The sequence below is a fragment of the Aspergillus piperis genome, assembly GCF_003184755.1.
Source record: "Aspergillus piperis CBS 112811 unplaced genomic scaffold BO85scaffold_1, whole genome shotgun sequence".
Classification (NCBI taxonomy): Eukaryota; Fungi; Ascomycota; class Eurotiomycetes; order Eurotiales; family Aspergillaceae; genus Aspergillus; species Aspergillus piperis.
This window is the reverse complement of record NW_020291591.1, coordinates 2,163,828-2,181,024: the sequence shown is the minus strand read 5'-3', so window position 1 is coordinate 2,181,024 and position 17,197 is coordinate 2,163,828. Positions and strand designations below refer to the sequence as shown.

At 49.6% G+C, this 17,197-nt stretch overlaps 5 protein-coding genes across 5 annotated transcripts; 1 reads left to right on the top strand and 4 right to left on the bottom strand.

Moving 5' to 3' along the window:
• Window positions 1–184: 184 nt before the first annotated feature.
• On the bottom strand, window positions 185–3,351 carry BO85DRAFT_444565 (pentatricopeptide repeat protein). The gene has a single exon (XM_025659043.1). It carries the CDS (start codon window positions 3,202–3,204, stop codon window positions 403–405), a length of 2,802 nt encoding a protein of 933 aa, XP_025521186.1. The 5' UTR covers window positions 3,205–3,351; the 3' UTR covers window positions 185–402.
• A 212-nt stretch (window positions 3,352–3,563) lies between these two features.
• Window positions 3,564–5,955, bottom strand: BO85DRAFT_444564 (putative tetracycline-efflux transporter). Its single transcript, XM_025659042.1, has 3 exons — window positions 5,362–5,955; window positions 3,852–5,304; window positions 3,564–3,791 (listed from the first exon to the last, which is right to left on the bottom strand). The coding sequence occupies exons 1-3, from the start codon at window positions 5,593–5,595 to the stop codon at window positions 3,712–3,714; spliced, it is 1,767 nt and encodes a 588-aa protein (XP_025521185.1). The 5' UTR covers window positions 5,596–5,955; the 3' UTR covers window positions 3,564–3,711.
• Window positions 5,956–6,230: 275 nt separating this feature from the next.
• Window positions 6,231–7,935, bottom strand: BO85DRAFT_387403 (ferrochelatase HEM15). Its single transcript, XM_025656670.1, has 3 exons — window positions 7,544–7,935; window positions 6,893–7,475; window positions 6,231–6,831 (listed from the first exon to the last, which is right to left on the bottom strand). The coding sequence occupies exons 1-3, from the start codon at window positions 7,763–7,765 to the stop codon at window positions 6,374–6,376; spliced, it is 1,263 nt and encodes a 420-aa protein (XP_025521184.1). The 5' UTR covers window positions 7,766–7,935; the 3' UTR covers window positions 6,231–6,373.
• A 183-nt stretch (window positions 7,936–8,118) lies between these two features.
• On the top strand, window positions 8,119–10,802 carry akuA (putative DSB repair complex subunit Ku70). Its single transcript, XM_025659041.1, has 6 exons — window positions 8,119–8,358; window positions 8,417–9,028; window positions 9,088–9,934; window positions 9,999–10,102; window positions 10,172–10,399; window positions 10,474–10,802. Exons 1-6 carry the CDS (start codon window positions 8,293–8,295, stop codon window positions 10,576–10,578), a joined length of 1,962 nt encoding a protein of 653 aa, XP_025521183.1. The 5' UTR covers window positions 8,119–8,292; the 3' UTR covers window positions 10,579–10,802.
• Window positions 10,803–11,122: 320 nt separating this feature from the next.
• BO85DRAFT_20263 (DUF3431 domain-containing protein) lies at window positions 11,123–12,543 on the bottom strand. Its single transcript, XM_025654551.1, has 2 exons — window positions 12,134–12,543; window positions 11,123–12,066 (listed from the first exon to the last, which is right to left on the bottom strand). Exons 1-2 carry the CDS (start codon window positions 12,382–12,384, stop codon window positions 11,430–11,432), a joined length of 888 nt encoding a protein of 295 aa, XP_025521182.1. The 5' UTR covers window positions 12,385–12,543; the 3' UTR covers window positions 11,123–11,429.
• Window positions 12,544–17,197: the final 4,654 nt, after the last annotated feature.

Sequence of the window (17,197 nt, the reverse complement as noted above, 5' to 3'; positions counted from 1 at the left end):
CTGGGATGGTGGACAGCAACTCATGTCGAATACGAAGCCAAGAGAAAGTGAAACAGGGCTTATCTATAATTAGTCCACACACAATGGTGATTATTACTGAACCACGCGCGTTGACTGTTCCTGACGGTCTTGATGAGTCTGCGCAGACAGTGTCTTTGAGAATATATTACCGTAGGAATGATGATTGATTGCAAGGGTATACATTTGAGATGCTCTTAAATGCAAACTGCACTTGAGTGTTGCAGGATAATACATATAAATCCAATTGCAGGATAAGATAACAAGTAGTTATACACAGTATTGAATATGGCAGCATGGGATATATACACAAGCACACAGCCGGAAATACAAACATAATAACAACAATAGTGGAAGTGATATAGAACAAATGCTAACCCGAACTCACAGCAGATCATCAATTTCACGAATTTGCCCCAGACAGTGCTTCTCGCTCCATCGAAGCGCAATCGACTTCGGGTCAATGTCAATACGGCCCAGCACGGCCTCCAACTCATATTCCTCATCCCAGCCCTCAATCGTTTCCTGAAGATGGGCCTTCTTGTACAGACGCCGTTCATCGAGAGGGCGCTTGAGTAGCCGGCGACCGGCCTTTTTCACCGTCGGGTTGGTCTTGAGCTGCCACAGCTGGGGATCGCCCTGGCTCTTCTTCTCCAGCAGTTCAACGGCATGCGTCAGATACTCGATCTTTTCCATGTCCCGTGACGCATCCTTAGATCCTTCGGCCGAGCTTAGCTGACGTTGCAGGTTTCCAGTGACCCGGCGGGCTTCGATGACAAAGTCACGGTTAAGTGCGCTTCCTCGGGCCAGAGCGGTCAAGATGCACCACCGCATGCCATGCAGATTACCAGTCGCGGCAAACGCACGTATGAACATTTTCATGCAGACACCATCATATGCCAACGAGTGCCGGAAGCGGGACATGTAGACAGTAGCCAGCAGATCCACGGCCAACTCAGGCTTCTTCACTGCGATCAACCTTCTGCTGGTCGCTACCGTGATGTGGTGCTTAACTGTCATCTTCTTGTTTGACCAGCACAGCTCATAGAAGCGAAGCACGGCCATATTGATCAGCTGGCCTTCAGCCTCAGAGTCGACCTCCATGATCTGGCGGAAGAACTGAGGGAAGAAGCGAACCAAGTGGCGAATATTCTTCCACTCGGAATCGATCAAAGCACGAGCAGCACCGACACCCTCTTCAAGCAGAGTGCAGATGACTGCGAGTTCAACATGCAACTGCTTGAATTGGAACCGCGCGTTTTTGGCATTTTCAAAGCATTTTAACGCCTCCGTCAGCTTACCGACATGCATGTAATGAGACATCTGCTTGTGGAGCTTTTGGTATTGGTCAACTGGCCTCGAGGGAGTCATGTGTTGCAGCGTTCGTTGGTACCACGGTAACGGGTCCTGCGTGTACGGCATCAGGTTGACTTCGGCAAGTGGGAACGACCGCTGATCATATCCAAGCACTTGTTGCGATGTGGCAGCTTGTCCATACTTCGCCCGAGCTGCCTGCAGCATCTGCCAGAATCCCACTGGTGCTTCCTCAAGAGCGTGTCGACGTTTTCGGAGCATTTCCAAGAATTCCTGCTCATTGATGAAGTTCGGCCAACGGCGCTCACGTGCGAACCGCACAAATTCATCAACCATTTCTTTATTACCCTTTTCCACGAATGCCTCCAGAATGTGCTTGTAAAGAATTTTGTCGGGAACCATCTGGAACTTCTCGATATAACGGTAGACAAACTCGCGGATCTCTTCACCGGAATGTGATACCCAGTATTCCAGGAAGATGCGGTCAAATATCGGCGTAAAGTCATACTTCCTCGAGGTCAACTTAAGCTCATGCATCTGCTGTAACCCAGCGTCCACTCCCTCCCAGTCACAGGCCAGAGCCCTTCCAAATACCAAAAGACCCTTTGTTCGGCAGCGAAGTGGAATGCCGTATCTAGTCGTCATGTCTTTAACCAGTGCTTCCGCATCAGCCAACCGACCGAATTCCACGTATGCTTTGATCACGGGGTTAAAGAGCTTGTCGGTGGGTTCCTTTCCCAAGCGAGGAAGGATGGTTAGGATTTTCTTCAATTGCCCGTTCAAAAGCTCGATACTCCTTGTCTTCTTCCAAAGCCCGGCGAGATAGGCGCCGCATAAGCCGCAGCCACGATCAACCTCGAGGTTTCGCAGAAGAAACCATTTCGCCGTGGTAAGTCGATGAGACTCTAGTAAACATCGGAGCACGATATCGACCATTTCCGGGGGCACTTTGAATTTGTGCATGTATCGAGTAAAAATAGTGGCGACGGATTCGATGCTCCCCTTTCTCGCTAGCGCAAACATCAAAACTTTCCACATGCCAGGAGACACTTTGTCCACGTCTTCTAGGCGTTCAAAAATATTCCTAGCAACCATGACGTTTTCTTCTCTGCAATTTGCATAAAATGTCTTTACCGTAACCTCCCGTCTATCTGTAGATATGCCGTTCAACGTCGCGGGGTGGGCGTCCAAAAACAAGTGGGCGGCATCAATAGGGCGACCGTGGTCAAGAAACTTTTGCATTTCTTCTGTGACTGAATCATGCCATTGAGCTACATCTTCTGTTTGTTTCTCATGACCTTCGGTTGTTCTTTGTTTCGCATTGGCGAGGGCGGGTTTTGCTCGGTCCAGTGCATCGGTTGATCGGGTTAGGTTCGGAGGGAGATTGGGAGCTGAGGTCGAATTGGCTGGTGCTTGTCCGGGAGTAAAGGTGTCAATCAATTTTGAGCGTGCAGTATCCATATAAGTCTCCGCAGGGGCAGAAGGTTGTTGGTCTTGCAGCTGGACATCCCAGCTCAAGTCGTCACCACGAACGTCCACCCCAGCTGGGACAGCTTGCGCTTCTCTGAACTTCCGATCTTGCTCCTTTAGTGATTCCAAGCCCATAAACTCTCCTGCCTCAGCCGCCTCCATCATACGTGCTAGTCTCCTTGCTGCAGATGTTGCATCGTAGTTCGGGGCTGAGGTTTGCAAGGCCCGCTTGTTTTCGACAATTCGTTCCGCAACGCGCACCCGACGATGGACGTCGTAGGTAATGGCTGCAACCGTGCAAAAGCTTCCCACAGTCGATCCTGCAAGAGCCAATCGACGAAGGACTCGTAGGGCATTTCGTGATGGCACAGCTGGTGTGCCGCTGGTGGGTTTGGAGACCATGGTGGTTAGCCTTGCGCACCGCTGACAGCGGGCTGGGTCGGATCACCACTAAATCATTAAGTGAAAAAGAAGGCTACGAGGATTCAATGACAGAGGAACCGTCAGGAACCCCGCGCCGGCTGGTCAATTGAGACAATTGGAGTTCTATGATGGAGTAGGAGGGATTCGGAGCTTGTCGGTCGGAAAGTTTGCACCAGCTTGGTCGAGTTGGTCGCTACCGCCCGCCGTACCGCATCCGGTCTTTTCCCGGTGTGCCCACTCGTCTTACTAACATCCTTTAGGTACCCGGCCTTTTCTCATACTATCCCGTACTGTGACAACTACTCCATGGAATCATGCTACGATGGTCCTTTGACGAATTCTATCGAATGTCTAAATTGGTACCCAATGACTACGTATATTATTGAACAATTCTATACGCCAATTGTCACGAAGATCAGTATAAACGTGATCCAGATCAGCGGTCTCGTGCAGTATAGTAACTGCTAGGCTCCACTTCTAGCATCACTAGAGGATAGAATCCGCCACGAAGCCTTCGTCGTTAGCCTCATCTCGAGGACTACTTGGGTAAGAGTCGTCAAGAGTAACTGTCAGGTACAGAGTCGTTAGCAGACATTCATGGACAATGAGAAAGGTGGGTCACGTACCATGTGGTTTGATGAAAAAACTGGTACAGAAGGTGAGGAAGAACAAGCCCCCAAGGACAACAAATACCGCTGGGGTGAACTTTCCAACTGTCAGGCTGTAAAGGAGGCTGCAAGCCGTTGGAGAGATTACTCGAGCCAGAGCATGCAAGAGTCCTTTCGTGCCAAGGATCTGACCTAACCGTTCTCGAGGGACATGTTTCGTAAGAGATGATTGCATCGTCGGTATCCCCATGCCGCCAAGTGCCATGACGATTCCCGAGAATACCATGATGGAGCCGTGATATGACATTGCAAAACCCACATAGCCAATCATGTCTAGGAAAAGCGAAAGTCGTATAAGAACAATCTCGCAGGTGCTGGCGCCGGGAACGATGTGATCTGGTTTCTGTGGTTCACGGAAGATTGCGATGATGATCGGATATACAACGAAAAGGTTGACGACCCGGGCGATGCTTATAATCGATATGAAGAGGCTTGATTCCACATTGCCCCAGTCAAATTTGTACTCGGCATAAATGATGATCACTTGAGCGGTTCCCAACGCTACCCCGAATGCAATGGTATCCATCGCTGTAAGAAGAATGATATTTCTGCGCAAAGCCGGGGTCGCGCCGTGACGATTGGGGAAAAGCGTGCTGGGACGTCCTACTGGCGGTAGCAAAACAGCCAAAGGTGTAATTAGCCGTTTGGGGTTGAGGTTCTCCAGGCTCAGCCAGCCTGCCTCCCCTTCGTCGATGACTTTTCTTCGATGACTGTCCCGCGCTTGCCGCTGCTGGTCTGTCGATAATGATTCCGGGATGATGGTCATGACTGCAATGAGGTAGAGAACATTCAGGGCCAACGAGGCCTCAAAGGTACTCAGTGCCTGGCCTGTTTTCTTAATCAAGATAGCCGCCAGCAGAGGCCCAGCTGCGGTCCCAGCGAAAAGAGAGCCGTATACATACCCGAATGCTGCACTCCGCTTCGATGGGATGGTGCAGTCGGAGGCATACGACATTGTCAGCGCCATAATGGTGGTGAAAGAACCACAGACGCCATCCACGATGGCAGCCAGTAGAAGCACATGCACAGACACAAGATCTGGCTTGGCTGAGACAAAGACAAAGATAGCCTCCGCCAAAATGGTCCCCAGTGCGTTGAGGGCCAGTATCTTTGTCCTACCGTAGCGATCTGATAGGTGACCGAGTCTGGGGCATGCCAGCGCCGATAGTATCCCGGCCAGGAGATTGAAATACAACTGGAACTGAGCAAGCAACGACTGGACTTCGGGTGTCTGACACTGCGAATTCTTATTTCCAATGATGACAGGCAGATACGTGAAACCCGGGTCCTGGGTCGCCTTGTTCGCCATATAGTCCCTGCAAATGAGAGACATCATCAGGTTGATTTTGGGCACTGCAGTGCCGCCGATACCTAGCATATAGAAGACAAGAAATGGAAGAATCCAAAGGATCTGTTACGTGTCAGACGTCGCGGGCACGACCATTGTCCATTGTTGATGGAGACTCACGCTTGGCCGTCTCCATGTCTGCCAGAAACCTCCCTGGCCGACGGGATCATCATTTGATGGGTCAGCCCGATGGTCATGCTCCGGTAGCGACTCTTCGTTGTCTTGTTCCAATAGAGGGGTTCGCTCGTTCTCCAGTCCGGTATCAATTGGCGCAGAAGCGTCCAGTCCGGCTTGCAATCCCGGACCAACCTCGGTATGCGCAGTCGGCGATGCGCCGCGCCTGATTGTGGACATGGTGCGAGCGGTTTCGCACCTTAGCAGCAGAATAATGGGTAGAGCAACTAGGCTGGTGCCTACATTTGCTTGCTCTGGGGTTGAAACAGTACAACACCTGAGGTGGGCTCAAAACATTTGAGAAAACCGGGCGGGGGGAAAGCCGGCAAGGAGACGAGATAAACGGTAGTCCGTTTACTAAGTTAAACTCCGAGCAGTTCGCTTATCAATCGGCATGAAACACACGACAGGTCAGCATGGGATTCAACACATGCCAGCGCATGTTAGTATCTTAAGAAATAGGTAGTGGTGACGTGATTCTAGAATTCCAGCCTAGGATGGCCATGACTGGTGGTGGGTGGTGATCGTGGGAGATGTTTCACGGTTCAGGCCCATTTCTTGGGGATCAGCCCCGGGTATGCAAGTCTCAGAAATCTCAGAAGCAAGGCAAGTCAGCTCGGCGATAACGCCCTGGACTACCCGCCGCCTCGGGCCACTTACATCACTCCACGCTGTCGACTACAAGTAGTACTTAGGTTCAAAGTGTACCCCTTCCCAGTTCCAGAAACTCCCCATAGGAACTGCCAGGAGTCAAGACACTGGTGCGACGGTGATCCTGCCACTGAGGAAAGCCTATTCGCCCATATGAGGAATTTGCCGAAATCGTAAACTAAATGGTTGTAGCTCGTTGCTTATTGCTTGTATAGACACACAGACTATCGTACAGAGAACGCCTTCACATACACACATCAAAGAACAAAACCCTTGTAAAAAGAAATGAAACTCTAGTGCCTGGTTGTTATACTACCAAGGACGCTCCCTGTTCACCAGCGAAAAACTTCTTTTGCTCCAAGCACCTCTCACTCTTGCAGCCTTGACAACGCAGCGTCATTTGCAGCGAGCATTTCTCTCCCTTGTGCAAGTGCTCTTGAGCAAGATCTGCAAGGGCTTGGATGAATACAGGGCTGCCGTTCAGACTTTCGGCCCGCTTGACACCCGGGTGGTTCGCCTCTTCCATGACTTCGAGATCCAGCTCATACAGAGTCTCGATGTGGTCGCTGGTGAAGGCGATTGGTACGAGGACAATGTCAGTCTGTCCACGCTTCACATACTCTTGAACGGTATCGCTAGTCTGCGCCCCCAGCCAAGCCTTTGGTCCAACCTGAGACTGCCAACAGAGGCGGTAAGGGTTGCTGAAATTGAGTCTTTGCATGACCGCATGCACAGTTGCAGCGACCTCAGCTGGGTAGGGATCACCTAAAAGAGAAAATACTCGGTTAGCCACCGGGACTTCGTGACAGGTTCCTCAAGGACTCACCTCTGTTCACAACACTCATGGGCAAACTGTGGGCCGAGAACAAGAGAACCACTCCATTCCTCTTATCTTCCGGATAGGTTTTGAGTTGGTCCTCAATGTTTCTCGCAAACGCCTCCACAAGGCCAGGGTGCGTAGGCCATCTGTCGATAACGCTCCACTGGATGGCTCCGGAAGTGTCCACGTTTCCGTTTGCTCGCTTGCCCTCCAGCCGATTCCTCCATTTCCACAGCTCATTCAGAGAGCTACCCGTAGTAGAGCAGGAATATTGGGGGTATTGCGAAAATGCGACCGCACGACCGCCCTTGCCATTGCCGAAACCATCTTCCAGCAATTGTGTGTACATTTGTTCCGTCAGCGGGTTGGCGTAACGGAAGGCGACATACGGCTTGTGAGGCGCAGTCTCCGGGTTGATCTTGTCCAACAGCTTGCACATTTCTTCGCATTGGTATTCCGACCATTTTCTGATGGGTGAGCCTCCGCCGATGTCCGCGTACTGTTTTTGGATCTTTGGTGTGCGTCGCTTCGAAATGAGAGGCCCGAGGTAATTCTGGAACCTGCCTAGAGGAATCAAATCGCCGTCGGCCTTTATTAAAAGTAGATTGTTAGAAATGTTGCAGCCAAAATGACAGCTTGCCATGGTCGGAGACGTACAAAGAGCCGGCTGAGGAAATCCTCTACTTCGTCTGTCGTCGAGGGCCCTCCCATGTTGAGGAAGACCATGGCCGTAGGGCCCTTAGAGCCTGTTGCATCCTGGGTAACTGGAGGTACCGTTGTCGCCAGTCCACATCTTTGTTCCTGCCTGTATCCGAACAGGGTGCGAGATGCCGGTCGCAGCAATTGCCGGGGAAGAGTAAACGGGCGGCGGAGAGCCATGACAGGTAATTGTAGGATCGGGTAAGCTAGTCAAAGGAGGTACAAGGAAAAACCGTTCGTATCGCGCAAGTGGATGAACAATTCAGGCCTGCATCAAATAATCAATTGATAGACGAGTGGCAAGAAGGGGTAGTGGGTGTATACAACAGCGCAAGGCCTTCTGAAAGCTGAAAAGTCCAGAACGGCTTGATGACGGAGCATCGATACCAGCACTAACTCCGACCCCCGACAGCCAATGACCGGCCACCTAGCGTCATCAATTACCGGGCAGGCATCACATGATGTTCGTGTCTCCCCGCGTCTTTCTGCCCACCAGTTTTATCGCGTCCGTCGCGACGGGATCCAGTGACGATATAGATACGACTACTAGATCTCCCCTCGGCTGCAGGCAGCAGAGGCCAAACAGGCAGACACAACAGCCCCACTTGTTCCTGATTTCGAATGCAACTTATGTTCAACATTTATACTTCTCTTTCTTCATTTCAATACTACTTTGAATACCTTCAACCCACCCTACCACAATCAGTATGGCGGACGGTAACCCACATCGCGAAGATGAAGCGGCTGAGGAAGAGGAGGAGATTGATGAGACTGTACGCACATCCTACCCATGAGCCTGGACTGAAAGTCTGCAACTGACGATGAGACTAGAGCTATAGATCAGTCAAAGATGCGGTCCTCTTCGCAATCGATGTCAGCGATTCCATGTTGACGCCTCGTCCCTCAGCAGACCCTAAGAAACACACCCAAGAATCACCCACTACGGCAGCGCTCAAATGCGCTTATCACTTTATGCAACAACGAATCATATCCAATCCACAAGACATGATGGGGGTTTTGCTGTTTGGGACGCAGGCATCCAAGTTCTTCGAAGAAGATGAAGACAGTCGCGGAGACCTCTCCTACCCCAACTGCTACCTCTTCACTGACCTGGATGTTCCTTCGGCCCAGGAGGTCAAAGAACTTCGAGCGCTGGTGGATGATGATGGAGACTCAAGGGATATTCTAGCTCCGGCGAAAGAGCAAGTCTCTATGGCAAACGTCCTATTCTGCGCCAACCAGATATTCACATCCAGAGCGCCAAATTTCCTCTCCCGGCGCTTGTTCATCATAACCGACAATGACAACCCCCATGGTGATGATAAAACCCTACGGTCGGCCGCGACCGTACGTGCTAAGGATCTTTACGATCTTGGTGTCACCATTGAGCTGTTTCCGATCTCACGTCCTGAACACGAGTTCAAGAACAGCAAGTTCTATGACGTAAGCCATCATAACCTTATGACGATTTGGCAGAGCTCATACTCACTCCATATGCAAAGGATATCATCTACAAGTCATCACCCAACGATCCAGAGGCGCCTGCGTATCTACAAACGGATGCAAAGGCGGCGACAGCGACCGGGGACGGGATTTCACTTCTCAATACGCTTCTATCTAGTATCAACTCAAGAACGGTCCCGCGTCGCACTCATTTCTCGAACATGCCTTTAGAACTCGGACCAGACTTCAAGATCTCGGTATCGGGCTATATACTCTTACGAAGGCAAGCGCCCGCTAGAAATTCCTTCATCTGGCTGAATGGCGAGAAGCCTGTGGTCGCGAAAGGAGTGACTACCCACTCAGCAGATGATACCGGCCGTAATGTCGAGAAATGGGAGATTAGAAAGGCATACAAATTCGGTGGAGACCAAGTAACCTTTTCGCCTGATGAACAGAAGGCGCTCAGGGACTTTGGTGAGCCAGTGATCAGAGTTATAGGGTTCAAGCCTATCACTGCGCTTCCATTTTGGGCGAACGTCAAACACCCATACTTTATCTATCCATCCGAGGAAGACTATGTAGGCTCCTCGCGAGTATTTTCTGCATTGCACCAGACGCTTTTGCGTAACAAGAAGATGGCACTGGTCTGGTTCATTGCCCGCAAGGGTGCTGGCCCCGTCCTCGCCGCGATGATCGCAGGCGAAGAAAAGCTGGATGAGAATGGCGTACAAAAATATCCTCCCGGCATGTGGATTCTTCCTCTCCCGTTCGCAGACGATATCCGGCAAAACCCTGAAACTACGTTGAATGTCGCGCCGGAGCCATTGATTGATCAGATGCGCGTGGTCGTTCAACAATTGCAGCTGCCGAAGGGGGTGTACGAGCCTCTCAGATACCCCAATCCATGTAAGTCAACTCTACCATCCACTGCTCGTATAGTATCAAAGAGAAGCTGACAACCCGTGATCAGCCCTTCAATGGCATTACCGCATCCTACAAGCTCTCGCATTAGACGAAGACCTCCCTGAAAAGCCAGAAGACAAAACCATCCCCAAATACCGCCAAATCGACAAGGTACATCCACCATACCCAACACAAGGAAATACTCTTCCAACGTTCACCTAACTAACAACTCAACTCCAGCGCGCCGGCGACTACGTCTTATCCTGGGCCGAGGAACTCGAAAAACAACACGCCAAAACCTCAACAGCGGCCCCTCACCCAACAAGCACCCTCGTGAAAAGAGGATCGAAAGACCGAGCAAGCGAAACCGAAGACTCCAAACCATCGAAGAAAGTCAAGGTCGAGGAGGGCTCCGGAAACCTGGAGGAAGAGGTCCGCAAGCATCACGAGAAGGGGACGCTATCTAAGGTAAGCCAGCACAAGCGTCCTACATGGTCCCATGATGATATCTATGACATTATACTAACCAGCGGGTTTTCTAGCTTACGGTCGCCATCCTGAAAGATTTCTTGGCCTCCAATGGACGCTCAAATGCCGGTAAGAAAGCGGATCTTATTGAGCGGGTAGAGGAGTTTTTGGAGCAGTAGCAATGGTATGCACTTGTTTGATCCGCTATTCAACACCCCCTAATGGTGGCTGTCGTTATGTGATAGCATGAGCTTGTAATTAATAGTCGGTTGGATGTCGAGATAGGAATCCTTCAACGAGAACATGAATGGAAACGCTTCCTAGGCGATGTAACTGTTTTGTCCCATTTAAAGTATAGGACTTCCGGGATGCCATCAAATCGCAGAGTAACAGTAGAGACATAATCATATGAACCATATCTGGTCCGAGCACTTTTCCAAGAACAAGCCGCTTAGAATTCGGTTACCGAGGTCTTTCAATCCCCAGAAAAGATTTCACTAGTGCAGCAGGTGCACGTATTTCCAAGTTCGGATTAATAGTATTGAAACGATCGTAAAATATCCAACCAGATTCGCCGTTAACGATAGGAGTCCAGGCTTCTTCGCCGAAAAGAAATGGAGGGGACGAGTGCGTCAACTTAAGTCAACTTGAACCGAGCAGTCCCTGTAAACAACGCCACGCTGTTTGTAATATCCCTGTAGAACATATTGTCGCCGGTAATTATCCACAAGAACTGGTTTTGAAAAACGAACGGTAAAAAATAAATCTCCAAATGGGATAATATGTCGAAAGAAGATAGAAAGAGAGAACCAAGCAAGAGAGCGCCGAAAGAAGGAAGCTATCGTAATATATACAAGTAGAAGCCGTGGGTATTTTTGGTGAAAAGCAGAAACGTTAACGGTATGCGTACAATGATCAACATTGTCCATAAACTTGACAGTAGCAGACTTCTTCGTCGGGACAGCTGTGAGTAGCGGAATGTTAGTGGTCAAGATGCATTCAGGGGGGGAAGCGATGCAAAGGCAACGTACTATATTGATTCTTTGCCGAATATGACGTGCCAGAGGAATTCCATGACACGACCGCTACTGGCATCATTCTTGTCTGTATCAATGATCCACTGGCGGATCTTGATGTAGTCATCTCGTGGTCGTTGGTGGACCTGCTCCCGTGACACGGCGAATTGCGCACAACACGCCGCGCCAATCTGTTTCGGCATTTGCAGGAACTTCTGGTATTTAGCCTCATCGTATTCATCTTGCATCGTGAGGCCTCCGGTGGAGTTTAATGGCGGGGTGCTTGTGCCCTCGAAGATCTCTGCAAAGACTTCTTCTGTCACGTGCTGGTTGGTGCGATGGCCCTGCTTGCACCCTGGGTTCCAGTTGCAGCGGAGGTTGACGTAGCCATTATCTTGAACGAAATTGAGACGTAAGGATTTCATCGCAATGACATTATCGTGTAAGGGCGCATCTACATGCCAGGCCATCAGGAAACCCGATCGATGAGAATGAAGAAAAGCGATTGTAGATGGTAGGTTGTCGTAATGATCAATTAGATAGGTGAGATAAGCCATGGACTCGTGACCCTTGTTCAGCGGGGTTGTAAGTGTCGTGTCGTCAGCTGCGACCTTTTTGGAGGGATTCACGATGTATATGGCTCGTTGCCAGCTTTGGAGGAGAGAAGCTGTCAGTGCGCTGAAACATATGGGTCATATAGGAGGACAATGACACTCACTCGGGTAGCTCCTCCTCGACCCATTCAGTGTGTTCTTCCTGTAGCTTGGCCATCACAATCACTTTATCCCCTGGTGTGACAGGACGGGAGCCATTTAGTCTGTTCATCGGCGGGCGCAAATCCAGCCAATTGATCAGGTATGCGCCCGCGCGATACTGATCGCAGAGGTCCTCCAGGTGGATCTTTAAGAGATATAAGGGCAAGATGAGTGCTAAACTAGCACATAGTGCTATGCGAGCGCCCCATCTCATGGTGGATAGCTGAAAGTCGGTAGCTTCTGTGCACGACTCGGGACTTTATCCAAAGAATTTGGTTGAAAAGCCAACGAGGTATATTATCGTAAGGCCGTAATCAATGTAATACAGCTTGAACGCCGTTATTCTCTTATGGGGGTGACAGAATTGGAGGTTGATGAAGGTAGATGTTGTCACAATACAGCTTGGTGTAAGGAATGACTTGAGTCGGGAAAGACCGATAAAGATGCAAGACGGAGAGGATAATTTTCAAGCATTAAAAGGAGGGTCAATCCGATGAGGAAGAATCCAAAGGAAGGAAAAGAGGGGGGAGGAATTAAGTAGGGAAAAAAAGGAGGGTATTGGAGGGGCTATATGTGAAGCATATTGCGAAAGATAGAGGACGAGAGAGAAGGAGAGAGAGAAGACGGACGAGAGGGGTCAAGGCGAGGTAATCAGGAAAGGAGACTGGAGGAGCATTGATTAACCTATTCGTCTGCCTACTACCAAGGCGGTAGGTGCAGTAGTAAGTAGAATTAAGTAGGTACTTTTTAGTGACTTTGGGACTAAAATAGTCACTAAGACGAGTAGTGGTAGACTTAGACTTAGACTTAGTAGGCGTGGGAGGAAGGTCCATCGAATGTTTCCAATTCCAGCCCCCATCTGCCAGCTTCTGTTTCGCCCGCTCAGGCACAGCGAATCTTTCAGTCAGTCAGTCTTTTGTTGTGGCGCGGCAATGGAGGGAGTGGGGCGTAACCGTAACCCCCACTGAGCGGCCACGCGTTAAAATTGTTGCTATCGTTTGGCTCCCCAAAGATGAAGACTACTAAGGGGGGGATGGAATGGAAGAGGCTGTCATAGGCTGTTGGTGAATGGAGAGTCCCCTCAGACAATCGCAAACCTTAAGGGAACCACTTTCTTCCTTAGCGGGCTCTTAGCGGGGAAGCTTGGCAGCCGCCAAGTTTAGACTGGAAGCACGACATCTTGTCTTTACTCTTTAGGTTACTTTGAGACATACCATAATTAATTACAACTTACCGCTTATAGCACTCTCGGTATCTTTCCTCATCCCTTGTCCCCGTCTCGTTCTCCCCCTCGTATAAAGAAGGTGAGATCGCCCGCCCTTCCATGCCTCAACTTGGCTGTGCATAAACCATGGACCATTGGTGGCGGTCAACTTTTGCCCCTTGACGGGATGACGTCGCGGGGGCCATTGCGCGTACGTGGGCACCACTAATATCTCTGGCCAAATATGCCCACGCAGCTGCGACGCTAGTCCGCCATGGTTCGCATGTCACAGCCTTCTTTCGAAACCCAACGTTCGACGGTTTCCAAGTTTATTCGGTTGGATTGCCAAAAACTGTCACCCCGGATCGGCCACATTGTCTCGCACGTCCCGAACACGGTGGATAAGAGAATGGCCATGAGACATTTGAAACAGACATGCACCAGTGGGCAGGCGAACGAACACGAAGAACCATGGCCCACTGCGTACCAATCTAGATACGTACGTGGTCAGCTGGGGAATGGATATATGATTTGCCCGCCAGATGACAAGTGCCTCGGGGATTTATCCACTGATAAGGACTCAAAGTCAGACTTCAACCCACATTCGGATCTAATTTCTTTTTTTTTTATCCATCCGGCTTCATCTCGCCGCCCCGCCCATTCTGTGTCTTGACTCTTTTCGGCTTTCCTGCCCCTTCGAATTCGTGGCTCTTGTGTCGCTTAATCTTTATCAGGTTATCTTTGAGATATACTAAGCTTACTCAGTCCTATTCCGGTTTCAGAAAACCCCAAAATAGCCTTAACAGTCAATGTGGCGCCCAGCAAGGCTTAGCAAGGCTGACCTTATAAGGAAAGATAATGGCCCCCAGGATTAGTAGTGGATATTATCAGTAGCTAAATCAGTAACTTAGGACAGCGAATAGTAGTGCGGGGGAGAGGGGCAGGATGAAGGATTCATATGACTACATTAGAAAGATATATCAGGCAATACCCAGGCGCAGCCGTCAGTATCGGCCAATGGTATTATTACTACGTATCAAACCTAGAGAGAATGACCAGGAACCCATGCTCGCCAGTTTGAATCACAGAAGCAAGAATAACAAGACCGATATGAGCTTCATCTCTTGGAATATGGGAGCTTGAGCTCCTCCATGAACCTTGCCATTTCGTATAAAGAACGCCTGGACTTACTCCACGGTCAGCGCACACAGCCCCAACCAAGTATTAAGTGACCGATAATTTTTCCTTTATCCATACTTTAGCCTAGAGAACGACTCACGACTGCTATACTGTGCTTGGCATCAACTCTACCAGCACCCTTGAACACTCATTTCCAACCGAAGTTCTACACAACCCAATACCCACACGCACAGACTTAGACCGCGATAGAAGAGGCGGAGCAGATTACAACTGTGGTCTGGGGAAGAGAATATAGTGAATAAGATCAGCTCCACTCGAGAGAGAGGGTGTGTGGATCCATATACCAGAGGTCTCACAAGCTGTGATGGCAGAGAAAATAAAACCGTCGGACTCCTTCGGCTTCGCTGTGGACAAAGATAAGTATTACCATGGTTCATTACATTGTTGCCTGGCTCGATTCCCCAGAGACATTACCCTGCGCGATTCCCTAAATCTGTGTCCAGTAGATTTCATCATAATTATCTACGGCTTTTGATCAGCCAAGGCTTATCGCTTGAAATTCTTGAATCTGTTTTGATACTACGGAATAACTTGACCCACGTACTATTTTATATAGTGCGGAACAGTAATCCTGGGCCTTCAGAAGACCAATGTCGAAACTGCTAACATAATATATAATATCAAAGGCAAGTACAACTTTGGTACAAGACATGATACATAGCAATATCATTGCACTTTCAAATCCTTGTATCTTCTCTCGGATTGCCTTGCTTTAGTTCCCTACGCAGAATCCATGGATTTGCGTACCACTTAACGAACTGGATAATGCAAGTACTGCATAGTACCGTGACACATAGCAAAACTACATGGGCACCGCTGCATGAACTTATGCCCAAGTAGCATTACATTCATGAAGTTAAGTACTCGAGTGGAAGATCAATAAATCGTACTCGAATCTTAGGATTGGATTCTCCAACGGTCTTGGCAACCGAGTACAAAGGGAGCAAGGGGCACACAATAAGATTCAATGCTATCGAAGTTGCACAAACTCAGCCGAGTCAAACTTTCTTTTTATTATTCCTTCTCGTCCTTTCGTCCATCTGACATCTTAACTAGCGCCTCACAGCCGGTACCTAATGAACAGCTCACCCTTTCTCGGTGAGAGAGAGGGTTTCTGGAATGATGCGTCATCCGATGTGATTGACACGTGGTTCATCCCCTACGTGCGACATTGCAGGACCTGCAGATTGACAGATCGAGGTGACAATAGACACAGCATTTGAGCATTGGGGCTGTGCATTCAGCTGAAACTAAGTCTGTCTATTTTGCTTTTCTTCTTTCCCAATGTACTTTGTAAAGACGCGCGAGCAACTACAGCTGAGTACAGAGTAGTGTTCTGCTCGGCTTACAGATCACATGACCTTAAATAAGTCCCGATCGGCATCAGGTGACTGGGAAGGGGAGAAAAAAAAAGGCATCCATGCAAACCTAGCAAACAGGCCAGCCTCACCCTGCTGAAAGGCTATCTCGAGGTAGTATTACCGAATCTGCAAAAGTTGTGGTACGGGTACCTCTTCTTGTTGATGCCGGGTACCGTGGATGGGATGGTTTTTGGGGAGGGGAACCCGCCCGACTGGTTTAAGCAGTGAGCGGGAATGCGATGGTGGTGGTGATCATCGGGCAGGTCACACCCTTGCAACTTAAAATGGGTTGTTGTTCGCTACGCGTGTGCGGGAGGGCTTACTTAGTTCCCTCTCCAGTAGTTGGTTTACTTTGTACTTTGTGGACATCTGAATAACCTTCAATGTTGCTTGTCTGGTTCCAAGGGAAGCTAGCTGATGACAGATCCCTGGTCCGGTAGATCGTGACTTGTCCCATATCCCTATTCCGATATGGGCTTCTCTTTGTATGTATGTATGTATATGTATGGTGGTGTCAAGTCAAACAATCAATAAATGCCAGATCCCAAGATCGGCTCCCCCTCTCCCAATCGGCCAGCATTGCCATTACGTATCCGATCAATTAATGCTTCAGGCACCATTTGTTTTGGCTCTGCTGCCCACAATAATTCTTGGAATTATTTGCTGTTAGTTTTGGGGAACTTTACCATCCTGGCACAGGCACAGCTGCGACTGTTTAGTAGTTTAAGAAGAGACAAGAGAGAAGAGATACAGAGACAGAGGACAGAGAGAGGTACTGTTGTTTGACGGTCGGTGCTGGCCGGAGGGGGAACCTGAGGCAAACGGTGCCCCGAAGAATAATTAATTCCCCTGCCGAGGTGGGCTCCCTTTTCTTTAGCTAGTTAGTTCCTTTCTGGTGTCTCCCTCGTTCCTCACGACTCTTAGTACTAACTACACTAACTCAGGGTACCCCAAGATTAGTAGTGAGGAAGAGTAGTGAGTGAGTTAAGTGAGGTAGTTAGGTTACTACTGGTTAGGGTGACTGACTCTCGTCCATCCGTCCCTCTCTCCCTCCTCCCTCCCTCCCTCCTCTCCTTCCCCCGCCCAACGAACGAGTCGCTCTCGTCTCGTTGACCAACAACAACAACATCAACAACTGGCACTCTCTGCCTTGAATCACTCCCTCATTTCCCCCCTTCCCTTCTCTTCCTTTCCCCCCATCTCCCCTTCCACCATTTCCAACTTCCCCCCTTCATCCAATTGCCCTTTTCCCATTTTCCTTG

What these genes read in the sequence shown, in the direction of transcription:
- BO85DRAFT_444565 (XM_025659043.1), bottom strand. Translation starts at nt 3,204, where the DNA reads ATGGTCTCCAAACCCACCAGCGGCACACCAGCTGTGCCATCACGAAAT.
- BO85DRAFT_444564 (XM_025659042.1), bottom strand. Translation starts at nt 5,595, where the DNA reads ATGTCCACAATCAGGCGCGGCGCATCGCCGACTGCGCATACCGAGGTT. An exon ending in AGACATGGAGACGGCCAAGC is followed by an intron (nt 5,305 to 5,361) that starts GTGAGTCTCCAT and finishes GACACGTAACAG; the next exon opens with ATCCTTTGGATTCTTCCATT. An exon ending in TTTTTTCATCAAACCACATG is followed by an intron (nt 3,792 to 3,851) that starts GTACGTGACCCA and finishes TGTACCTGACAG; the next exon opens with TTACTCTTGACGACTCTTAC.
- BO85DRAFT_387403 (XM_025656670.1), bottom strand. Translation starts at nt 7,765, where the DNA reads ATGGCTCTCCGCCGCCCGTTTACTCTTCCCCGGCAATTGCTGCGACCG. An exon ending in ATTTCCTCAGCCGGCTCTTT is followed by an intron (nt 7,476 to 7,543) that starts GTACGTCTCCGA and finishes CTTTTAATAAAG; the next exon opens with GCCGACGGCGATTTGATTCC. An exon ending in CATGAGTGTTGTGAACAGAG is followed by an intron (nt 6,832 to 6,892) that starts GTGAGTCCTTGA and finishes TTTCTCTTTTAG; the next exon opens with GTGATCCCTACCCAGCTGAG.
- akuA (XM_025659041.1), top strand. Translation starts at nt 8,293, where the DNA reads ATGGCGGACGGTAACCCACATCGCGAAGATGAAGCGGCTGAGGAAGAG. An exon ending in AATACCGCCAAATCGACAAG is followed by an intron (nt 10,103 to 10,171) that starts GTACATCCACCA and finishes ACTCAACTCCAG; the next exon opens with CGCGCCGGCGACTACGTCTT. An exon ending in AGAAGGGGACGCTATCTAAG is followed by an intron (nt 10,400 to 10,473) that starts GTAAGCCAGCAC and finishes CGGGTTTTCTAG; the next exon opens with CTTACGGTCGCCATCCTGAA.
- BO85DRAFT_20263 (XM_025654551.1), bottom strand. Translation starts at nt 12,384, where the DNA reads ATGAGATGGGGCGCTCGCATAGCACTATGTGCTAGTTTAGCACTCATC. An exon ending in GTCGAGGAGGAGCTACCCGA is followed by an intron (nt 12,067 to 12,133) that starts GTGAGTGTCATT and finishes TCTCCTCCAAAG; the next exon opens with CTGGCAACGAGCCATATACA.